Raw genomic sequence first — 20,396 nt, 5'->3', positions numbered from 1 at the left:
CAGACGCAGTGATTCGCCGTGCGTCCCCATGCGACAGCGGCAGGGCTGCGTATGGTAACATGCACGAATAAGTAACTAACTTCAGATAGGGTATGCACTGTAGCGAATATCGAACGAGGAATAAGTAACTAACTTCAGGTGGCGAATATCGAACGAGGAATAAGTAACTAACTTCAGGCCGGTCTGTGTGGACAGTGTAGACAGTGGGCAACGTCTGCATTCAGCAATGGCTTCTCAACGGAGCCTAATAACTCTGGCTAACTTCTTTATATATAATCCCAAGATAAAATGTCGAGAAGGCGAGGTAAGAGACTGTTATTGTCGATTCTGTCGTTTTTAAAATCGTTCTGTTTACGAAATATTGTAGAGTGGTTCAGCGCTCCTTAGTCCCATACGCTGGTGTCTGTGTCACTACCTTTGAAGAAGTGTCTCGTCAGCTCAGCGGCGACAGTCAGTAGCGTAGGGTTGTGTATGCACTAACGTTAATAGAACTGTCTAACGTTAAGCTAAGGTTACCGGTACATGGAGTTTCACAAGTGAGTGTAATAAACTGTGTAACAGTGTAAGTTTGGCATAATCGTGATATAGTCCCCACCGCGTAAGTTTAGGTGCCTCAATTTTAATTAGTATGTCTTTTTCTTTTTCTTTTTCTTCTTCTTCGTCTAACTTTTTGAGCGTTTTTTTTTCATTATCTACGATTACGAGACTAACCTGTCTACTAACGAACGTTAGGCTACTGTAAAAAGTGGTTTCTTTCGCGGTGGTTTTATTTTCGCACTTTGAGGTTGGACCGCGAATTTAACATCACGTGAAAATTTTTTGAACTCACCGCTTGTTACGACGCTATTGCGCACATGCACACACGAAGATTCCACGCATTGAGTGGATGGCCAACACACAGCGATACCGCGCAGTACAAATTGTAGGTATGCTTAATAAATGGGTGACCCGCACCTCGTCATAGTTGATTTTTGTTCATATTTGAATCACATTTCGTCACTGAAATTTTATGAAATCCCCTTCACATACAGGAAAAATGCTGAAATGATGGAATCACACGTTCACTTATCGATATCGAAAATTTGCAGAGCACATCGTCGCCAAACGCGAACGATGTGGAATAGTTGTGCGCTAAGGAAGGCCCGAAGGGGCCCATCAACTCGTCACCAGCGTTCCCATAGACTTAGCACATAAAAGACATGTGCGGGTGACCGTGATGTTCCTATAGACATATCATACACGTAAAAGATGCGTGCGGGGACAGTGGTGATAGCATTCTAACACGTATTCCGACTAATAAAATGTCAGATTTTCGCGAAAAACTGTTCGGTTTTCACCACAATTTGCTTGGTTGTGGTGGCCCTGCCAAGTTTCAAGCGTACTGAACACAGTCCCGGTCATAAATTTTTGTTTAGTGTGCTTAAAACAATTTTACGCGGGGTGACGGTATTCGGGCCCCTGACGAGGTGCAGGCACCTCACTATACAAGCATGTTAAGTTATAAAGTACTCAAGAGATGGGATTTCAGGTAAGCCTTCATTTGATTTTAATTTCTATTTAATAAATAAAAGAATAATTGAATACTATTTGGGGGTTTCATGTGCAAAATAAAACAGTTTTTGCCGACTGTGAATTCACAGATTTTGTCGACCGCAAATTTAAACACACGCGAAAAAGTCGGCACCGATGCAAACCGCGAAAGTTTCTGTACGTGAAAGAAACCACTTTTACAGTATACGACACGTTAGATCTATCAAGTATCATCCTCAGTATCAGTTCAAGAAATCTGCTCATGGGGGGGGGGGGGGGGGGGGAGGGGCTCCATCTCACAAGGGCCAGGCTCTCTCCCCCTCATGAGCACCTGGGGTACTCAAGAGGCTCCCTCCCCGCAGTGCAGTGCTCATATGACTAAAAATTATGAGGCCTCTGATCCTCTTCACTTCTCATCCATCTCACATTTAATATATAGGGCCCTAAATGGTCGCAAGTTCGCACTGTGATTTTTTTTTGTTACACACACATGTCCACTCTCCATGATGATAGGAAGAAAAAATTCTGTCCGGAAAATATTTGTTTTGACAAAAATTGAGTTAAAATAAAAACAAATAGAGGTCTAAATAGAATAAAATAGATTGATGAGCGGATTTCCCAGACTGTAAGAATAGGCCTACTGTCTAGGATGTAATGTTTGAATATAATGCTATTGATGAGCGGATTCCCCAGACTGTAAGAATAGGCCTACTGTACAGTCTAGGATAATGAGCGGATTTCCCAGACTGAAGAATAGGGCTACTGTCAAGGATGTATAAACGTTTGATAATTGTGCTGATAGCTGCAAGAAACTGTTACCTATAGAACATGTCATAGTAAACATAAAAAGTGTAAAAGCTTCTTTTGTAGGAATTGCAGATAAAAGGGTAACGAAAAATGATTTTTGTTTTGCAGTGAATTTAAATTTGATTGTAATTGCTGTGCTGTACCACTTTTTTATCAGTTTAACTGGTTCCTGTTTGGTCATTGGACAATGTATACACTTATACTGCACATATAATGGCCTATGTGGATAGTTGCCTAGGTTTGACAGTGACCCTTGTAAGTTGTACCCTTTCAGTTCACTATCCGGTTGCAAATCATGCAGTTTGACTGTCATGATTTTAATGATTTATTGCATCTGGGTGGCAAAGCACAATTGTTTTCATCATCATCATCATCATCATCATGGATACACAACAACAATTTCTATACACAAGTAGGTCTAGATTGATAAAAAGTCTGAAGAGTTTGAAACCATTGCGACTGATTAAAAAAATTGTCCTTCATCGACGTAGTCTCTATGAAATGCTGATTATTCAGTATTTTGAATTTATGTTGATAAAAGTCAAATTGTCAATTACTTGAATTAGATTTAGTTGCAATAAACTCAAGTTGATGCAAGAGTTTCAAACCAATACCTACAGTGCAGAATAGACCCTATGTACTCCTGGTAGAACTTTGAATTTATCAAGTAAGACATGTAACTAAATTGTCCACAAGGAACTCTAGTTATTTATTAAGATGAAAATTATGATTTGTCTGTATTTATATAGCTTGATGTTATTGTTTACATCTCAGGAACACAAGAAAATCATGTTCTACCAGCCGTCCAATGTTCCTCTGGATGTCCAGACGAGGCATGTTGGGCTTTGTGAAGGAGTGGTCATGTTCACTGAGTAAGAAATTTGTAATGGAACTGTTTTACTCAACATGAAACTTGAAAGGCAGTTTGTTACATATGTTCAGCACATTTCAGTGGTTGGAATGTAAGTAGCTTAGACTCTATTTTTATTAAGATTTATATTTTTGGTAACATACTATGTGAGCATAGGTTGTCAAAGAAAATTACAATATCTTAGAAACTTATCAGCAAGAAAGGAAGAGATTTTATCTAGGGGATTTTTTTAACAAGAAGACTTGTGTTTTCCAGACATGGAAACATTTAACATGTTTTTAGGCACATTATGTGATATGTGATGACCATTGCTCATTAATGATAAGAAAGGATGCCTGCAGTCATATTATTCGCATGATCTAGTCAGCATGTTTGCCATTGCAACATAATGATTCACCAGTTACGTATGAAATATCCTGCTTTTTGCTGTTTCATTTTCAGAAACTTTAACCCAGACAAACCATGTCAATCAATGCACACCCAGAAAACAAGACAGCTTTATCTCCATCCAGAAGAAGAGTTCTGGATCATCATGGTGAGTGGTCAGAGAGAGGCACGGATAACAATGGAAGTTAGCAAGTATTAAATGCTGGAATGGTGGTAGTGCTATGCAATGCAAAACTACCCAAGCATGCAATCAGACAACAAGCCAATGCACTGATAGCAATAGTTTGATAAATAGGCAGTTGTAGTGCCAAGCTCAAAATGGTTAACTTAGTATTGAATGAATTGTTCTGGCTCTACCCAAAAGGATGCAGGGGGCATGGATTACTGTAAAAGTGGAAATTTTCATGGTGTGGAAATTTTTGCGTATTTCATGCAACCAGATGCTTGCATGAAAATAAAAGCACGTGAATATTTTTGCATGCCATATGTTCCAGTAGGTAATGCCCTGATTCCGCGGAGGTAAAAACACGCGAAATCCATCTTACCCAACTGAGTGCGAAAAATCACTTGCGCAAAAATATCCACTTTTACAGTATACAAGATTGGATAAGTCAGTGGTTGGAATATTAACCCGTCGAGGACGAGTCCCGAGTATACTTGTTCAGGTGTGTATGGGAAATGCGTGTTGTAGCAAAATCAGTCCGTCCTCAATGGGTTAATTATGTTGTTGAATGTTAATTTTTGTTGTAGTTCTTTTTTTGTGGGGGGGGGGGGGGGGGGGTGGGGAGGTGGGGACTATCCAGGCATGTGGATTTTCCATTTTGATAGTATCTTAGGATAAATAGCAAGTTTTAGAAATGTATGTTTTTGTCAATACACACTCATTCGTATTCTTTCATCCTGCCACAGACTGTCACCATTCCTTACACAGAGAAAGTCAAAGAGGGAAAGACATACCATGAGTACCATGAGGACGATGTCCAGGATTCTGTGTATCTCGCTGTCCTCAAGCATGCCTATCAACTATTCAAGGTAACATGACGGCCATTTGACCCTTGCCCACTCACATTGTTCTACATTCAAGGGAAACATTTAACTTCTATGCCAGAATGGTGTCTATTCTCCCAATTACAACTACTCACATATTTGTTTGTTTTGTATCCACATATGTATACATTTAGTAAACTTATTAATAAGATATTATGGTAGCTGCTTACCCATAAGTGAAATATTTTTATTAGATATTCCAAACCAGTATGTCCAGCATGCATACTTATCATGCAACAATACCACAAAATTTGACGTTTACCACCCACCAACATTCTGTGTCAAATATAATGCATAATGAAGCACAAATTCATTGTCTGACTATGATTGTACAATGCAATATTTGTGATGAATTATGAGACAATTGTGAGAAAATGAAATCAGAAATTGATGTCAAAGCCAAATGGAAATTGTAAAGTCTAAGCTTTCAGTCTGTGCTGTGAGAAAGAATCCAGTTTCAGTTTTTACCAAGAGAAAGGTGAAGGGCTTAGAAGAAGTGTTCAGCAAGAGACAGTCAATTTGAGAAACAGATGACAAATGAATCTTGCCCTGATAGAGATCCTGAGGTGATATGGACTGGGACACAAACAGTATGGACACTATGGACACAGCATAGCATATATCACCTACCACCCTCCCCCCCCCCAAAAAAAAACAAACAAACAAACAAACAAACAAACACACAAACAAACAAACAAACAAAGACAAAGACAAAAACAAAACAAAAAACAAAAAACACAGATGAAAAATAAGATAGAATAAAATAAATGAATAAAGGAATGAATGGATTAATGAAAGTGATAAGTATCAACAACAACAAAACTATTTATAAAGAGTAATTGAAAGTCATTGGTAGTAGACTGATTGTTGCTATGGTAATTTATTGTATATCTGATGTCTTACAGCTCTTCATGGGTACATTCACTGAGATCATGAACCTACATGGAGTGGATCAACTCAAGTATAGACTCAACCATTTCTTTACAAGGGTGAGTATCCTTACCTACCTATCCTTAGTCTCCACATAGGCAGCCCTTAACCCGTTGAGGATGGGCTGATTTTGCTTCAACACACATTTCCCATAGATACCTGCCCGAGTATACTCGGGACTCATCTTCAACGGGTTAAGACATATGGAAATGGCAGGATACCCGTAGATCACTTTAACTAAATATGATAACTTCTGTACCAAATGTAACATTCAGTATCTGACAATTAAGTATGTGGCTGCAATAAGCTGGTCCCAAAGTTAGTAGATAGTGCATGTAATAGCTTACAAAGCAAATTAAAGGAGGATTCAATGAGTTCTTCTCAATTGTAGGTGTGTAGCAGAGCTGCCAACTAGTACTGATTTTCAGTAATTTCTACTGAAATTGGGAAAGAATACTGAAGGTTACAAGCAAATTACTGATTTTAGAAATCATTGTCTGTGATATATTCTATTGAACTGTTAAGGATTACTGATTTTCACTCAAAAAAGGTGCAAGTTACTGATTTTCAGCCACCAAAGTACTGAAAGGCTTTTACATAAGTTGGCAACTCTGGTGTAGAGCATGGCACATAATAAACAAATGTCCTCTTCAGAAAGAAAAATTCACAGAAATTAGCTGGGCCTGTAAAACTTAAATGTACCACTCCACATACCTGTGAGGTTTTTCTTATGATGAAGACTCCCTTTCCCTGTGTGAATGTAATGTAGTTGATGGCAATCTTTAGTGTTCAGCTGCTGTATAGTTCTCTCAGATCATTTTACATTTTACTGATTTAATTGTAGTGGTATATTGGCAAAGTATATGAGGTTTTGAACAAAGTTCAAATGTCATTTGTTGCTTTGCAGCAGGGTTGACATACAATCTGTTTTTGTTGTATTTCAGAGTGGACTGACATCATGGGATCTGTAGATGAATTATAGGATAAAAGGAATATTTATGACTAAGGCTAGAAAAAAGCAAACAAACAAACAATTCCGTGAAATATTTCAGTCAATCTTTAGATTCTCATTCAGTGAATACTTCACTTCATCTGTAGATACATTGAGAGATGTATCGTTGTGCAAGTATTTTATAACTTTTAAATTATTTTTATTATTATCATTTTTTTCTTTCTACAGTATCTATCCAATCTACGTCTGTCTTCCTGTGATATTCTGGAAGTTCACAATGGTATCCAGTTCCTGCCGTTGGATAAGAACACATACCTTAGAATCCAGTGTTTTATTAACTTGGTGGAAGCTTCTTTCAGTCAAATCAAGTACACAGCATTCCTGTACAACAACCAGCTGGTATGGTAAGTGACAACCAGAAAATATCTGGGTTACCCTCATCACTATTTATAAATGATTCATTGTGTCTCTATTGAGCTGGTATTTTATGATAGAAAAATAGCACCTTGGATATATTACGGTAGTCATTCTGAAATCATGTATAGGGCCACTTGTGAAACCTATGGAAACTGCAGGGGAAGAGATAACAGTATAAATGTATGATTATTTGCATTACTTCTGTAAATACATAGTTTTAGCTTTCTGAAAGAAAATTTGCCAACAAAGAAAGAGAAACGAAAATCAATCTTTTCTAGCCATCATCCATTTATCAAGATAACTCCAGCCAGGGGTCACTTAATTGTAATATGATCTGCACAAAGTTTGATTTTATGTCCATCAATATTTTTGGGTAAGCTCTGTTGTCCAGTATGTCAGGAATGTGTTCAGTTCAGACCATTCACCATTAGGAGGTTGCTTTGAATAAAACATGTTACATAATCTGGCAGTCAAGTGAAAATATGAAGAAGATATGACTGATTTGAAGTTTGAAATGTTATGTAACAGGGAGTATTATAGACTATTCAAACTAGTGAAGTGATATGGTTATATGTCATGTGCAATGCTGCTCATTGGTTTCGTGCACAAAGTGACTGAAAATATGACTTTACTCTGATTGGCATATTGTGTACATTTATTTTTCAGTTTTTCTGTGGAGGTGTACACTTTATATATATGATGATTTTGTTTCATAAGTTTTATTCATTCAAATGACTGATTTAGATTACCTAGACTAAGTCATGTACTGAATATGTACTTCACAATTGCCAATCTATTCAGAATGAGCAGGGGCAGAGAAAATTATGAAGATATTTTCAAGTGTTTTAGAATTCATGCTAGCCAAATTTAGCGCAAAAAGCATGAAAATTAATGCACTGCAAAATTTTGTGCTTTTACAGTATAAATGGAGATCATGATTTCATTAAAAAGGTGAACTTAATGACATTTCATGTACAACTGCATGAGGTCTTGTGCAAACAGCTACTCACGTTGTGTTTATCTTGTGTTTGTCTTAGAGTTTTGCATAACTGTCTGGCTTAGTTTTTATTACCAAGTCACACAACTTCCAACTTGGAAAACTTCCTACAAGAAAAAAATATTGCTACAAGAAACATAAAAAGCATTCCACAGTGAAAAGTTCTGGCAGGTGAATTGAAATGTACTAAGAGTATTATTGCTATGCATAGTGAAAGGGCCAGAGTTAGGCGGATGGATTTTATCAAACTAAAAGTATCATGGATAATGACAGCAGCATTTTTACTTTTTCGATGTATTTGCAGGAGTGGGTTGGAACAAGACGACATGAGAGTTCTCTACAAGTATCTCACTACAGGTCTCATCCCATCATCTCTAGACACAGAGGTAATTCTTACGTCGATAGATTCCCAGCCTCAACATCAGAAGCCAGAATACATTTTTGTCATGTTGCATCATTATTATTTGATATAGTTATCAAGGCAGCAGTCACAGAAAAGCTGATCAGTTATGAATATATTTATGTATATATGCTGTTGCTACATTATTACAGTAACTTTAGTTATTGCAGTTGGCAATAATCACAGACATTTCCAGGAGCAGAACTGACAGTATTTAATTCAGTTTATGTGTAGATGAATAAACATGAATGTCATGGGAATGAGAGTCTTTTATGAAATACTCTCTAGTTCTTTGTTCTGTTAATGTGCAAGTGTATTATTTTTCAATAGTTTTGTTTGCTGCTGAACAGTATCAACTGTAATGTACTGAGAGCATATATAAGTTTTAACCTGTAATGTACAGAAAAAGTATCAGGCTGTCCAAAGACTAACCTTTGCCTGAATTTGTTCCTGCCTCTGCTCTATAATTCAATAAGATATGAAGGGTATAGAACAGTAGAATTGGAACATGATGTAAAGCAAATTATATAATGCCTGAAGAGACCCTTGTAATTTGATTGGTTGTTTGACATTGATTATTCGGTCCATTTCACTATGACATCATCATCCGTGCAATTGTGGTTTCATTTACCGTGCAATTTTGGATCCATACGATTTGCTCCATTGCACGCTCACTGAGAGCCCGCGTATACGCTTGCGTTTTGCAGTGTATGTATGCGACAGCGCGCTACATAGCGTGAAGCACCCAGTGAGCACTTTCACGATCTCAGATTCTCTCTTGTTTCTAAATTAATAAAACATGAAAGGACAAGGATCTCTTCTACGCGTTATATAAAACAAATAATAAATGTTTTTCATTCGTGCAATGGACAGAATATTTCAATCGGTGAAAGATGAAATTTTTGATCCATTCAACTCGGCTGCGCCTCGTTGAATGGATCATTTCATCTTTCACCTCATGAAATATTCTGTCCATTGCACTCATAAACATTCATTATTTGTATACTATTGAATGTAAATATTTCTAATAAATTGTCTATAGCATTGATAAGAGAAGAAATCATCCTTGAAAGAATCAGCCTCATGAGTTCCATTCTTTCCTACAACAGCTGAGGGAAACACCAAAGTCAGCATCAGCACATTCTGGAGGCTCATCTCACTATGGAAAGTATGTCATTATATCACCAATGTTTAACGCTTCTGTCTTTCAGTTAAAGGAAAAGTACCTGTAGGACAAGATAACATAAATTGCAAGCAGTGAAAAAGGGAGAAATAAGTATTTAAAGAATTGAACAAAATTAGCGTGATGGTAACATTGTTAAGTTTAGTGGAAGGGGTCATATGAAATTCTGTCCTAGGCACATTTCTTAATAACCATCTGGTGGACATTGCTATGATTTATTTTTGTATTACCCTGTACTTGTTTTTGTGGGATTTTTTTAGTGACATAACTCCAGTTCAAAGTTTTCGTCATTCCAAGAACATATGAAATCTGAATTGTATTCTATTCTGAAAAAGGTTTATTTCTTTGTAAATTCAAGGCAAAGTGCATGTTTGTTCACAAATTCTAGAAAGATGGAGTGTTGTGAAAGTAATACCTCAGTCATAAAACCAAGCTGGCATATCAGATGTGTCAATAAATTCAGTGATTCACTGGCCTGTATATGTTCTAAGCATTTCCCCAATCTTTTCAGAAAAGGTTCTGAATTTTTCTATATGTTTTTAAACTTTTGTTTTGATCTAAATAAACTTTCTCTATGGCTTCAATTCTGACTCATGTTCTGACTTAGTCTGGGGTATTGATATGAAACTAGATCTGTGAAGCGTTATTGTGATTGCATGTAGTATGTTTGTGCGTTGGAAAGTGACAATGGGGCTGAAATGTCTATCCAAGAATAGGGTTTAATAGTGCATGATAGTTGCAGGTTTGGTTCCAGTGATGGGAGTCCTACCAAGTCGTCAAGTGCTGTGAGCACCGCAAAGGAGTGGAAAGGGTCATTTGAAAATTGACTTACATTCTAAGTAGTATTATTGTTGTTTCAGAATCCTTTAGTCTGTTTTCTTGACAAAGAGTTGCATCAAATCAATGTTTACCTCCATCGATTTGTTGCTGGATTTGATAATGTGCAGGAGCTGGATTTGTGTTAAAAAGGTATACAGAATTTGCGCATAAAGTTGTTCACAGAAGTGTTCAATTAAATCAATTTAATGTAGTATATCCACATATTCACATGTCCCTCCTGCATGTGCTTTGGAACCTCATTGTAACAATGTCACATTTAGCGAGTTGCCTGATATAATGAGGTAATTTTGCAAGTCCCATTTTGATCCTTTTGTATTCTCTTGTTTTTATCCCAGATGTTTTAAGATTCCTGGTATAACAAAGAAATTTCAGCCTGTTATAACGAGTTTCCCTTGTAATTTATCTCCTGTGATTTCACCTAACGTAGGTTTGTTGTAGGTCCCCAGAATCTCCTGGACCCTAGTGCAGCAGCCAACAAGGTTCCTGTTCTTCACATCAGCAAGGGTGACCATGTAGAAGAACTCTTTCTCATCATCTACAGGGTAGGCGTACTCAAGCACATTTCTCTCCATGTTTTATATGTATCCTTTGTAGGATACACTGTCTACTGTTATCCAAGTGGTATATTCAGCAATGCTAGGTCTACATGGGATAGTGTAGTCAGGTATATAGACATAAATTATAGATATAACATTCAGGGATAGGGTACTTGGGTATGTAGGCATATATAGATTTAACGGTCAGGGATAGTGTACTCAGATCTATAAACATGATGTAAACATGATGCCACACATGTGAATGATATTCTATTGAGTAGATATTATATGCCTAATTTAAATCAGGGATGTGAGAGTTCAGTTAAATCTGATTTTAGACTTCTTCTTTTCTTTGACCCACACCAACTTTTCAGGCTTTTTGCAGTTCAAATGCAGTAAAATGCTGCAGTTTTAAGGCACTAGAAACTTTTTTTTTTTTGGGGGGGGGGGGGGGGGTAAGTTTTAGATTTTTTCAGACCCTTTTCTGCAAGCACTCTCACACCCCTGGTCAATAGACCGATGGGTGTGAAAATAAGCCTTTTGCTTCATCAATGTCAGATACATGTGTGATTTAATGGATTTGTCTGCCTGCTGTGGATTTTATGCCTTATTTCGTATGATTTCTACTTCTCTTTACAGGCAATGAGTGCCACTATATGCCTCATGGTGGAAGGTAAGTAAGACCAGCCAAACTTCATGAAGGTTTCAGAACAAGTTCACTTCTTATTATGACGATGCCTTGCACTTTATCATGCCATTCTACACGTATTAAATCACCAAAGAATTTTATGCTCAGTGAAATGGTAAAGAGAGAGAGAGAGAGAGGGGGGGGGGGGGGAGGGGGTGGAGAGTTGCAGTTGCAGTGTAGGGTCAGGTTTAAACATTGTTGTAAATGAAACCAAAACAAAAACATGGAGATCACCTGAAAAGAGTTAGTTTTAGTCACCATATTTTGATGTAAACAAAGTCAGGGTTACCATTGTATTGTTTGCTTTCAGCACATTCTATGAGTTTGTATGATCATTCTTTTCAAGCTCTTTCTTCCTCTGGTGTCGTGTCCTATTGTATTTAGCAAAATCATGAATTGTTGCTGTATGCAGTTGTCTTGATACAACTGCATAAAGAAAAAAAAAAAAACAGGTGCGAGTTTCTTCACTTCGTCTCCCTCTACAAATTAAATTTGTTAAGATCGCAACTGCTGATCTGTAAATTAACAAATATGTGGGGAAAAAAGGAACCAGTGGGACTCAAACCTGTCATCTACTGCTTTCCGGGCAGCGACACTACCACCAGGCTGTCCCTGGTTGCCGGCAGTGACACGATGAACATGGGACAAATACCCAAGTTCCGAAATTCCAACATGTTGTGTTAAGTAGTCCAAGGTGGACAAGGCATATTAAATGAAATATTCATTTATTAAGTTTATTTATCAAATTTTTCATTTGTGACCCTGCACCTCAAAACAAACAAAAAGTCGCCAGACATGAATTTTTAGTGAAGACCATATTCTGAAAGAGCAGACTTTAAGCTTTAAAATGATGTATAACTCAAATCAAATGGACTTTCCTAACCTATCTTAATATTGGAAAGAAAGCACACACTTAGGAAAAGTGTGAACTGAGAAAAGAGGCTCTGAAGTACAGTGTCTATTCAAGCGCTTAATCTTTACCAAACCGTGCTGGCTGTGCGATGAATGGGACAAAAAATAGGAAGTAAACCACCAGAGTATCAACAATGAAGGGATTATCAGATTAAACTGAAATTAAGCATGCCTCATTAACACATTCTGTCCATAATTAATGCCGACTTTCAAAGCAGTAGCACTATCCTTTCAAAAGTTATTAGAGTTGAAAGTGAAGAGTGTGGACAAGGTTTTTCAGAAATAAAAAAGGGATTCTAAAGACACACCTAATCACACTATTCTACCAAAAATGTTCTGAGATAAACTGCGAAAAAAAAACTCACCTTTGCCCGTTTTATGATACCAAATGTTAGCATAATGTAAAAGAAGACCCGCTCTTTCAGAAAATATGAAAAAGTCAATTTCGTCTATGTTGACCCATTTCACTTATTTTCAGTCCTCATGCAAAATCAGTGTGTGCGACTTTATGTTCGTTTTGAGGTGCACGGTCACATTTAGTCAATTTTAGTCCATATCATGAGTCAGTTTGAGTTAAGAGTATCATTTTCCGTAATGACGATATGTAAAATGTTTGACCATCCAGGTACCCAGCTGCCAAGTTTAGAGTGGTACAAAAACATAGATAGCTTCCTTGGACCACAGCTGAGCACTCTAGCCTCGGACATTGCTGACCAGTATGCTGCCAGGAGGTCATCAAGGTGAGGTGTGGGTCAAATGTCAAACCTTTTAAGTGGACATTGACCATATTTTGACAAGATTAGACAAGTTTGTGTTCATAAAATTATTCTATGATAGGAAATGCTGCTGTTATTATTGAAAGGTTGTGGTTATAATGACATTTGTGTGCAGTGATAGCATATTGAAGCATACTAAAAGTATGTGATGTAAAATATCAGATGTCCATGTTTCATCTGTTGGTGGAGAGACAGAGGAGAAATTGATTATACCCATAGAATTTGGATAATAATGATAATGATTAATGAGACTCAACAATGATTATATCTCTAACACATGTATATATTTGTCACTTTTAATATGCACTCAAGACAAGGACATGCTATGGAGTATACAGTTGCAACAATGGCTGAGTTTCATATTTGCTTAAACTTTAAATACATGCATTTTCAAGGCAGATTTGAATTTATTGATATTGATATTTAATTTATCTTTGATTCTGGGGGTAGATTGTTCCAAAAGGCAGAGGCATTATATTATGCAAATGTTCATTCTCCATATAGTTCTTCATTTTGGAACAACAAATAATACTTTGATTTTTTAACTGAGATTCCTTTCTGTTTACATTTGAAGTAGTTCTCTCAAATAGTGTGAAGCAAGCAAATAAAGATATGGTATATAAGACGACAAAATGAGAACAAAGTGACTAGATTGATGGCAAGAGCAAGAAAGGAAAAGGTCTAGCTATGTTTCCCCCATATGATGATGGTCAGATGTTCTCTACACTCAACAATGACTTGAGTATGATTCATTGATTTCTCCTTCCTTCTGTCACTTGGTATCTTTTCCTATTTCCAGTTCGTCAAGTCATGAATTCAAGTTTGTCTACTTCAACCAAATGAACCTTGCCCAGAAAACCACTGTGCATGACAGAAAGACAATGGCAGCCAACATCAATCCGGAGACATTGCGACTGATTGCCGACATCAATGCTGACTTTGAAAAGTATGTAGTGCCACATAAACTCATGCTGTTTCTCTCAGATTGAAATTCATGTGTGCTCTAAGGCCACCACACACTATTATACGACTTTCCAACTTACCAACTTTGGATCTGAAATAAGAAAGCATATCTATTCTTAGGCTATTGTGATTTATTTCAGATCCAAAGTCAGTCAGTCGTGTGACCGAAAGTTGTATAGTGTGCGGTGGCCGTTTGATACACTATATTATAATTTCTTTACTCTCAGAGTGGTGTTATTTACAAGTGTATGTTGAAGTAATCTGGTAATGGGGACAGCCTAATGATGACAGATATCATCATGATGACATTGATACTAGCAACAGTTGTAATAACAAAAGTAGTAGTGATGGTCGTTAGTACTATCAATTATAGCAGATAAGTGCTAATGAATTTTAATAGTACTAGAAGATGTAAGCGTTTCCCTTACTAGCATTGTCCATTACAATGAGATGGTCAAAATTGGGGATGCTTGTTCACATTACACACACACAAACATGTGCAAATACAGTCAAACCTCCCTTAGCGGCCACCTGTCTACAGAGGCCACTGAAAAATCCCCCCGAGAGAAAAGCCCTGTTAAAGACCCTGTGTAGAGCGACCACCTGTCTAACGCGGCCAGCGGCCACCAATTTTGTTTCCCGCAGTACATTCTAACCTGTCTATAGCGGCCAAAAACCCAAAGGAGCCGTAGCCGAGCCGATAATTCAGCGTGTTTTTCTACTATGTAGCCATGCGGGCAACGTTCAGTGATCGCCACCGCTGTATTCATCCCTCATTCAGTCATAATAATGCACTAGTGTTAAGCTTTCTTCACGACAATACACATACTACTAGGCAACACTTTCATATACAGCGGCATGGTTAAATGTATGGAACACACGGTGTGTGCATACGTACACACATACATGTACACGTAAGGATACAACGATGATACATGTACATGTAAGCAATGCACACAAAGTTGGATTACCCGTCTGTAGCGGCCACCTGTCTATAATGGCCACTTTTCCCGTCTCCCTTGGGTGGCCGCTATAGACAGGTTTGACTGTATCTCACTTTGTCACACACAAAAAGGAGATGTAATACTCATTGTGAAGTGAATGTGACTTCCGGGTCTGTAGCAAGCAATGTACAGTGGACTCTCTATGCACATATAGGAGAGAATCTGTGATTCTCTGGCTATGATTAGCGGACATTTACGTTCCCATACAGACGGTATAATCCATAGAAAGCTTGTCACAGAAGACGAATAGAACATTTTCTCCCCTCCCCTCCTCTCTCTATACTGTGAAAGCTGCAATTTTTGCATACAGATTTTTTTGCAAATGACGTCAGAGACATTTTCATGAGATGTTGCTTTTGGATTCTACACCAAGGCTGTCGAAAGTGCATTAATGCCTGTCTGTTCAAGGTTTATGACATACAAATGAGTCCAGGGGAAGGTACATTTCAGTGTCTTTTGTTAGATATATCAGTACTTTAGCAATGATTGACAGATGAGGTCACAGCCAGAATCTTGGATTGCAAGTTGTTGGTTTTTTTTTCATATCCAAGTAATCTGAAGAAAAGTAAAAGAAAATTGTTACAAATGTATGGATTGTTTCTAGAAATTCATAGCACCGCAAAAGTGATGTTGAGGGTATCATGAATCAGCACAAATCAACATGCATTTGTATGTCATATAACCTTTCATGATATTTTAGCATGCTGTAAAATTTGCAAAAATGAAACCCCTATGAAATTAGCAGCTTGTACAGTACATGATTTTTACACTCACATGCCCACAAATGAACAGAATACAATCTATACTAAGCAATAGGGTAGTTTCAATGTGAGTTTACAGATTAGTAGTAGCAGAAGCAGCAGCAGTAAGTAGTAGAAGTAGCAGCAGCAACAGTAGTAGAAATAATAGTAAGAGCAGCAGTAGTAGAAATGTGGTAGCAAAAGGAATATTTGTTTCTTCATTGTAGTATTAGTACCATTAGAAGTAGTAATACTTGTAACAGTAGTATTTGGGATGGTATCATGGTTATCACAGAATTCTCAATTTCACTTTCTATTGTTTCCAGTCATATTTCTAAGCTCATTAGCATATGAAGTGGAAACTCACGCATACTGTTGATCAAGTTTACATGATGACCGCATTGCATGCCACATGTCTCTAGATGTATAAACAGACCTTGAATTCTGCATAATTCCAAGTACAATGATGTTGACAAAGTAAGTTAATGCAGATAATTCTACTTTGTTGTACCAACCACATCCTGGTTATCTGGATGTTGTATGGTGGCCTCTAAGAGCAATCAGGAAATCAAATCCTTCTCATTTCCTCTCCGCTGAATCACACCTTGATCAAAGCAGCATGCCATTGTTATGCTAGGAAGTGATGAGTGGGTTATTTGAAAAAGGAGGATATCAGTAAAAAAAATCTTTGAATATATGACTGTGAATGATTATGGATGATTTGTGTATAGTATAATCCATTCTTTTGGTATCTGTGATTTACTACTTGTGTATTTGGTCATTTGTGAAGGAAAATACTATGCTCATAATACTTGATTTGTTTGAATATAAAATGTCCTCTATTTGGCTGTCACCTAATGTAAAAATCTGAAATTAAATTCAGTGCATCTTTAATTTCATTCAAAGACTGATTTGACCAAGTATGAAATACTGGAAGAACAGATGGACCTGATACTCAGTGGACAAAGATGTGGAAATGATGAATTTTACACCAGGATCATCTCCGCACCCATACATAGGTCAGCTTTCACACTTGGCCAAAATCTTGCTCTAAGCCAAATTTTATTTTAGCATTTTATAAATTGTCATTATCTATTTCTAGGTCAGATGATGCAGGAGAAACATTAATGAGGACGATGTCTGACTACTGGGTCGTGGGCAAGAAATCTGACCAAAGGGAATTTTACGTGGTCATCAACCAACGAAACTCCAATCTTATAGAAATCAATGGTAAGTACAGAATATGATGTCGGTTTGATGGAAACATTATTAATCCGTTGAGGACAGGCTGATTTTGCTACAACAAGCATTTCCCATAGACACTCACCTGAGTATACTCATGACTCCTCCTCAACGGGTTAACATAAAAAGTCACAGGCATGCATTGGTTGTTATTGTTGTTGTGGTTGTTGTGGTTGTTGTGGTGGTTGTGGTGGTTGTGGTGGTTGTGGTGGTTGTTGTTGTTGCTGTGGTTGTTGTGGTGGTTGTGGTGGTTGTGGTGGTTGTTGTGGTTGTTGTGGTTGTTGTGGTTGTTGTGGTTGTTGTGGTTGTTGTGGTTGTTGTGGTTGTTGTGGTTGTTGTGGTTGTTAATTAGAGCTTTTCCCTGGTGTGTTTTCTATGCCAGTTGACACCAGTGATCTAAGACCTATCGTCATGAAAAGGATAATCTAATTGATCTTTATTGTATTACACTAGCATTCGCAAGGCATTGTTACACCCGAGTAGGCTTCTTTAAGCAAGGAGACATCCAAACTGATGAGAATTAACCAATTGCAGTGAATTATGGGGCAGCTTGTCTTGTAAGAGCAAGATTCCTGGACAACTTAAGGACAAAAGACCTTTTGACAAATAGATTAATGAATACTTGATTAGTGTAGTATGCCCCCTCTGTCATGGTTACTATATAACAAGGAACGTTTGTGTGCAGTTTAATTTCGAGAATTTCACGAGCGCCAAGATTCGCAAACTTAAAATGCATGTGATAATTTTTGTCTATACTATATGCTTTGAATGTTAGAGGCAGCTCGCCCAAAAATTTCATGACGCGAAAAAGGCCATGGGGTCCAATTTGTGAAAATTTCACATGCTGTAAAAATATTGTGTTTAAGAGTAGAACTTAATTCCACTTCCTGCAGAATAACTGAAGAGTTTTGAGGAAAGAAAAATGCTGTCTGAGAACAAAAAAGAAAACATACAATGTAGATATGTTTGTCCTCTATGTCCGCTTGTATTTTATGTTGAATTGCCAAATACATAAATAAATAGATAAATAAATAAATAATAATAATAATAACAATAATGATAATAATATAATAATAATGATAATGATAATAATGATAATAATGATAATAATAATAATAATAATAATAATGATAATAATGATATTATTATTATTGTTATTATTATTATTATTATTATTATTGTTATTATTATTATTATTATTATTATTATTATTATTGTTATTATTATTATTATTATTATCATTATTATTATTATTATTATTATTATTATTATTATTATTATTGTTATTATTGTTATTATTATTATTATTATTATTATTATTATTATTATTATTAATAACAATAATAAAGATCTGCAGGGTTAGAATTCTTGTAATCTTCCAGGATACATTTTGTAAGCCATGATCCTGAAAGACAGATCATAATATGTTAATGGTCCTTTTAAATGTGTACACTTCTCAGTGAAAGTATGAATGTCAGTAGGACCAAAGGCAGGCATAAGATTCCCTTCTAGTGACTGATGTATGACATTAATAATAATGATAATAATAATAATAATAATAATAACAGTGGCTACTTATATAGCGCACAGGTCCACTTTTTAGTGCTCATGGCGCTTGATTATAATCCTGCTTCTTCACACATACATTTACACTCACACACACTCACACACACTTTTTCCCCCCATTCCAGAGGAAGTGAAGAGGCTATGTGCCAGCCATTTCTCAAACATCTTTTTCCTGGACTGAATCTAATGGCATGGTAGTTGACCTATGACCTGGATGTGACCCTTTAAGGTCAAATGGAGAACTCTTGTATTGGCAAGTGCAATAAGGTCATGGAGGATGGACCTTTGACAGCATAATTATGGAGATGTGTACAGCAAGACATTCACATTGAATGTCGCAGCTTATTTTGTTCAATCGCACATGAGTCATCAGATGAACGGGATAGAGACAACAGTGTATTTTACCTGAGGAACTCCTGCAACATGGCTAAACAGGTCTGGATGTCACACTTATTCAGATTTACCAATTTATCAGAACAGCTGACTGTTATGCTATATTTACACATTTTCATTAATAGCTCTGCATTCATAATTCTTTTTTTTTTCTCTCTCTGAGAGAGATGAATATTGCAGATGACTTGCAACAGCGTGGCCCTAATTCAAACATGTGCATTGTTGATAATGTTTGTAAGTTAGGTACATAAACAACATTATTATGTCTATGTACCCAGATATATAACTGTGTACCTACATGGTTAGTAGTATGGAAGCCTTTGACCTGTTACATGAGAGAAGGCTAAAGCCCGCCGCACACTCTAAGACTTACGACTATACGACTGACAGACTTTAGATCCGAAATAAATCACAGTTGCCTCAGAATAAACATGTGTGTTTATTTCAGATCCAAAGTCTCTCAGTGGTGTAGTCGTGAGTCATATAGTGTTTGGCTGGCTTAGAGAAAACCAGTCATGAGGTACTGGAGATAGTGCACATTACTGTGCAGATCTGCATTGTATCTAATGATCAGTGTGTAGGGCATGAAGCGCCTAGTGATAGACAGACTTGAGTTATAATCTGGACTTTTACATTTACATTGCAATCAACATCAATCTGTGCATTGAACACCATACCTTTGTCACCTGACAATTTATCACTTAACCCTCGACCGCGATGAAATTTTGCATGCGTGAGACCCGCGTCATAATCTACAAGATTGTGTCATGAGATTTTTTGAAACAATCAATTTCTAATTTTAATTAATTAATTATGCAAATTAAGCTCAAGATGATATTTTAGCCTAATTAAAAGCAATGAAAGTCTAATTTTTTATCTGCAAATCTGTTTTAGCATATTCAACAATTGTACATCACAAAAACTTCCGAAACTCATTTCAATTCTTATGTATTTTATTGTTTTCAGAATTTCTTATGTATTTCTCTGTTTTTCAACTTTTGTTTTTTCTTTGTTTTTTCATTGGAAATTGTCACTGACCACTTTTCTATCATAATTAGCACAAAATTAATCAATGAAAGTGATCAATTGTAAAAATAATCAGGTTTTTATGACTTTCATGACAGAGCACTGTTTTCCATAGGAAATGTACACAAAATCACAAAATTGTGCCCGTTTTGGGGCGACATTCCGTTACAAAAAATGGGCGTGGCTTCG

At 36.8% G+C, this 20,396-nt stretch overlaps 1 protein-coding gene across 1 annotated transcript; it reads left to right on the top strand.

Annotated features, from left to right (window-relative positions):
• Positions 1–226: 226 nt before the first annotated feature.
• On the top strand, positions 227–20,024 carry LOC139726192 (vacuolar fusion protein CCZ1 homolog). The gene is made up of 14 exons (XM_071637263.1): positions 227–304; positions 3,112–3,209; positions 3,650–3,743; positions 4,505–4,627; positions 5,548–5,631; positions 6,753–6,928; positions 8,243–8,324; positions 9,448–9,506; positions 10,789–10,903; positions 11,537–11,570; positions 13,123–13,237; positions 14,073–14,219; positions 17,083–17,210; positions 18,914–20,024. Exons 1-14 carry the CDS (start codon positions 227–229, stop codon positions 18,967–18,969), a joined length of 1,389 nt encoding a protein of 462 aa, XP_071493364.1. The 3' UTR covers positions 18,970–20,024.
• The last annotated feature ends 372 nt before the right edge of the window (positions 20,025–20,396 follow it).

Source organism: Diadema antillarum, unplaced genomic scaffold, assembly GCF_040938485.1.
Source record: "Diadema antillarum isolate AM-2024a unplaced genomic scaffold, OU_Dant_1.0 scf00000017, whole genome shotgun sequence".
Classification (NCBI taxonomy): Eukaryota; Metazoa; Echinodermata; class Echinoidea; order Diadematoida; family Diadematidae; genus Diadema; species Diadema antillarum.
Note: the sequence above shows the minus strand (reverse complement) of the source record. Positions and strands in the feature narration are given on the sequence as shown.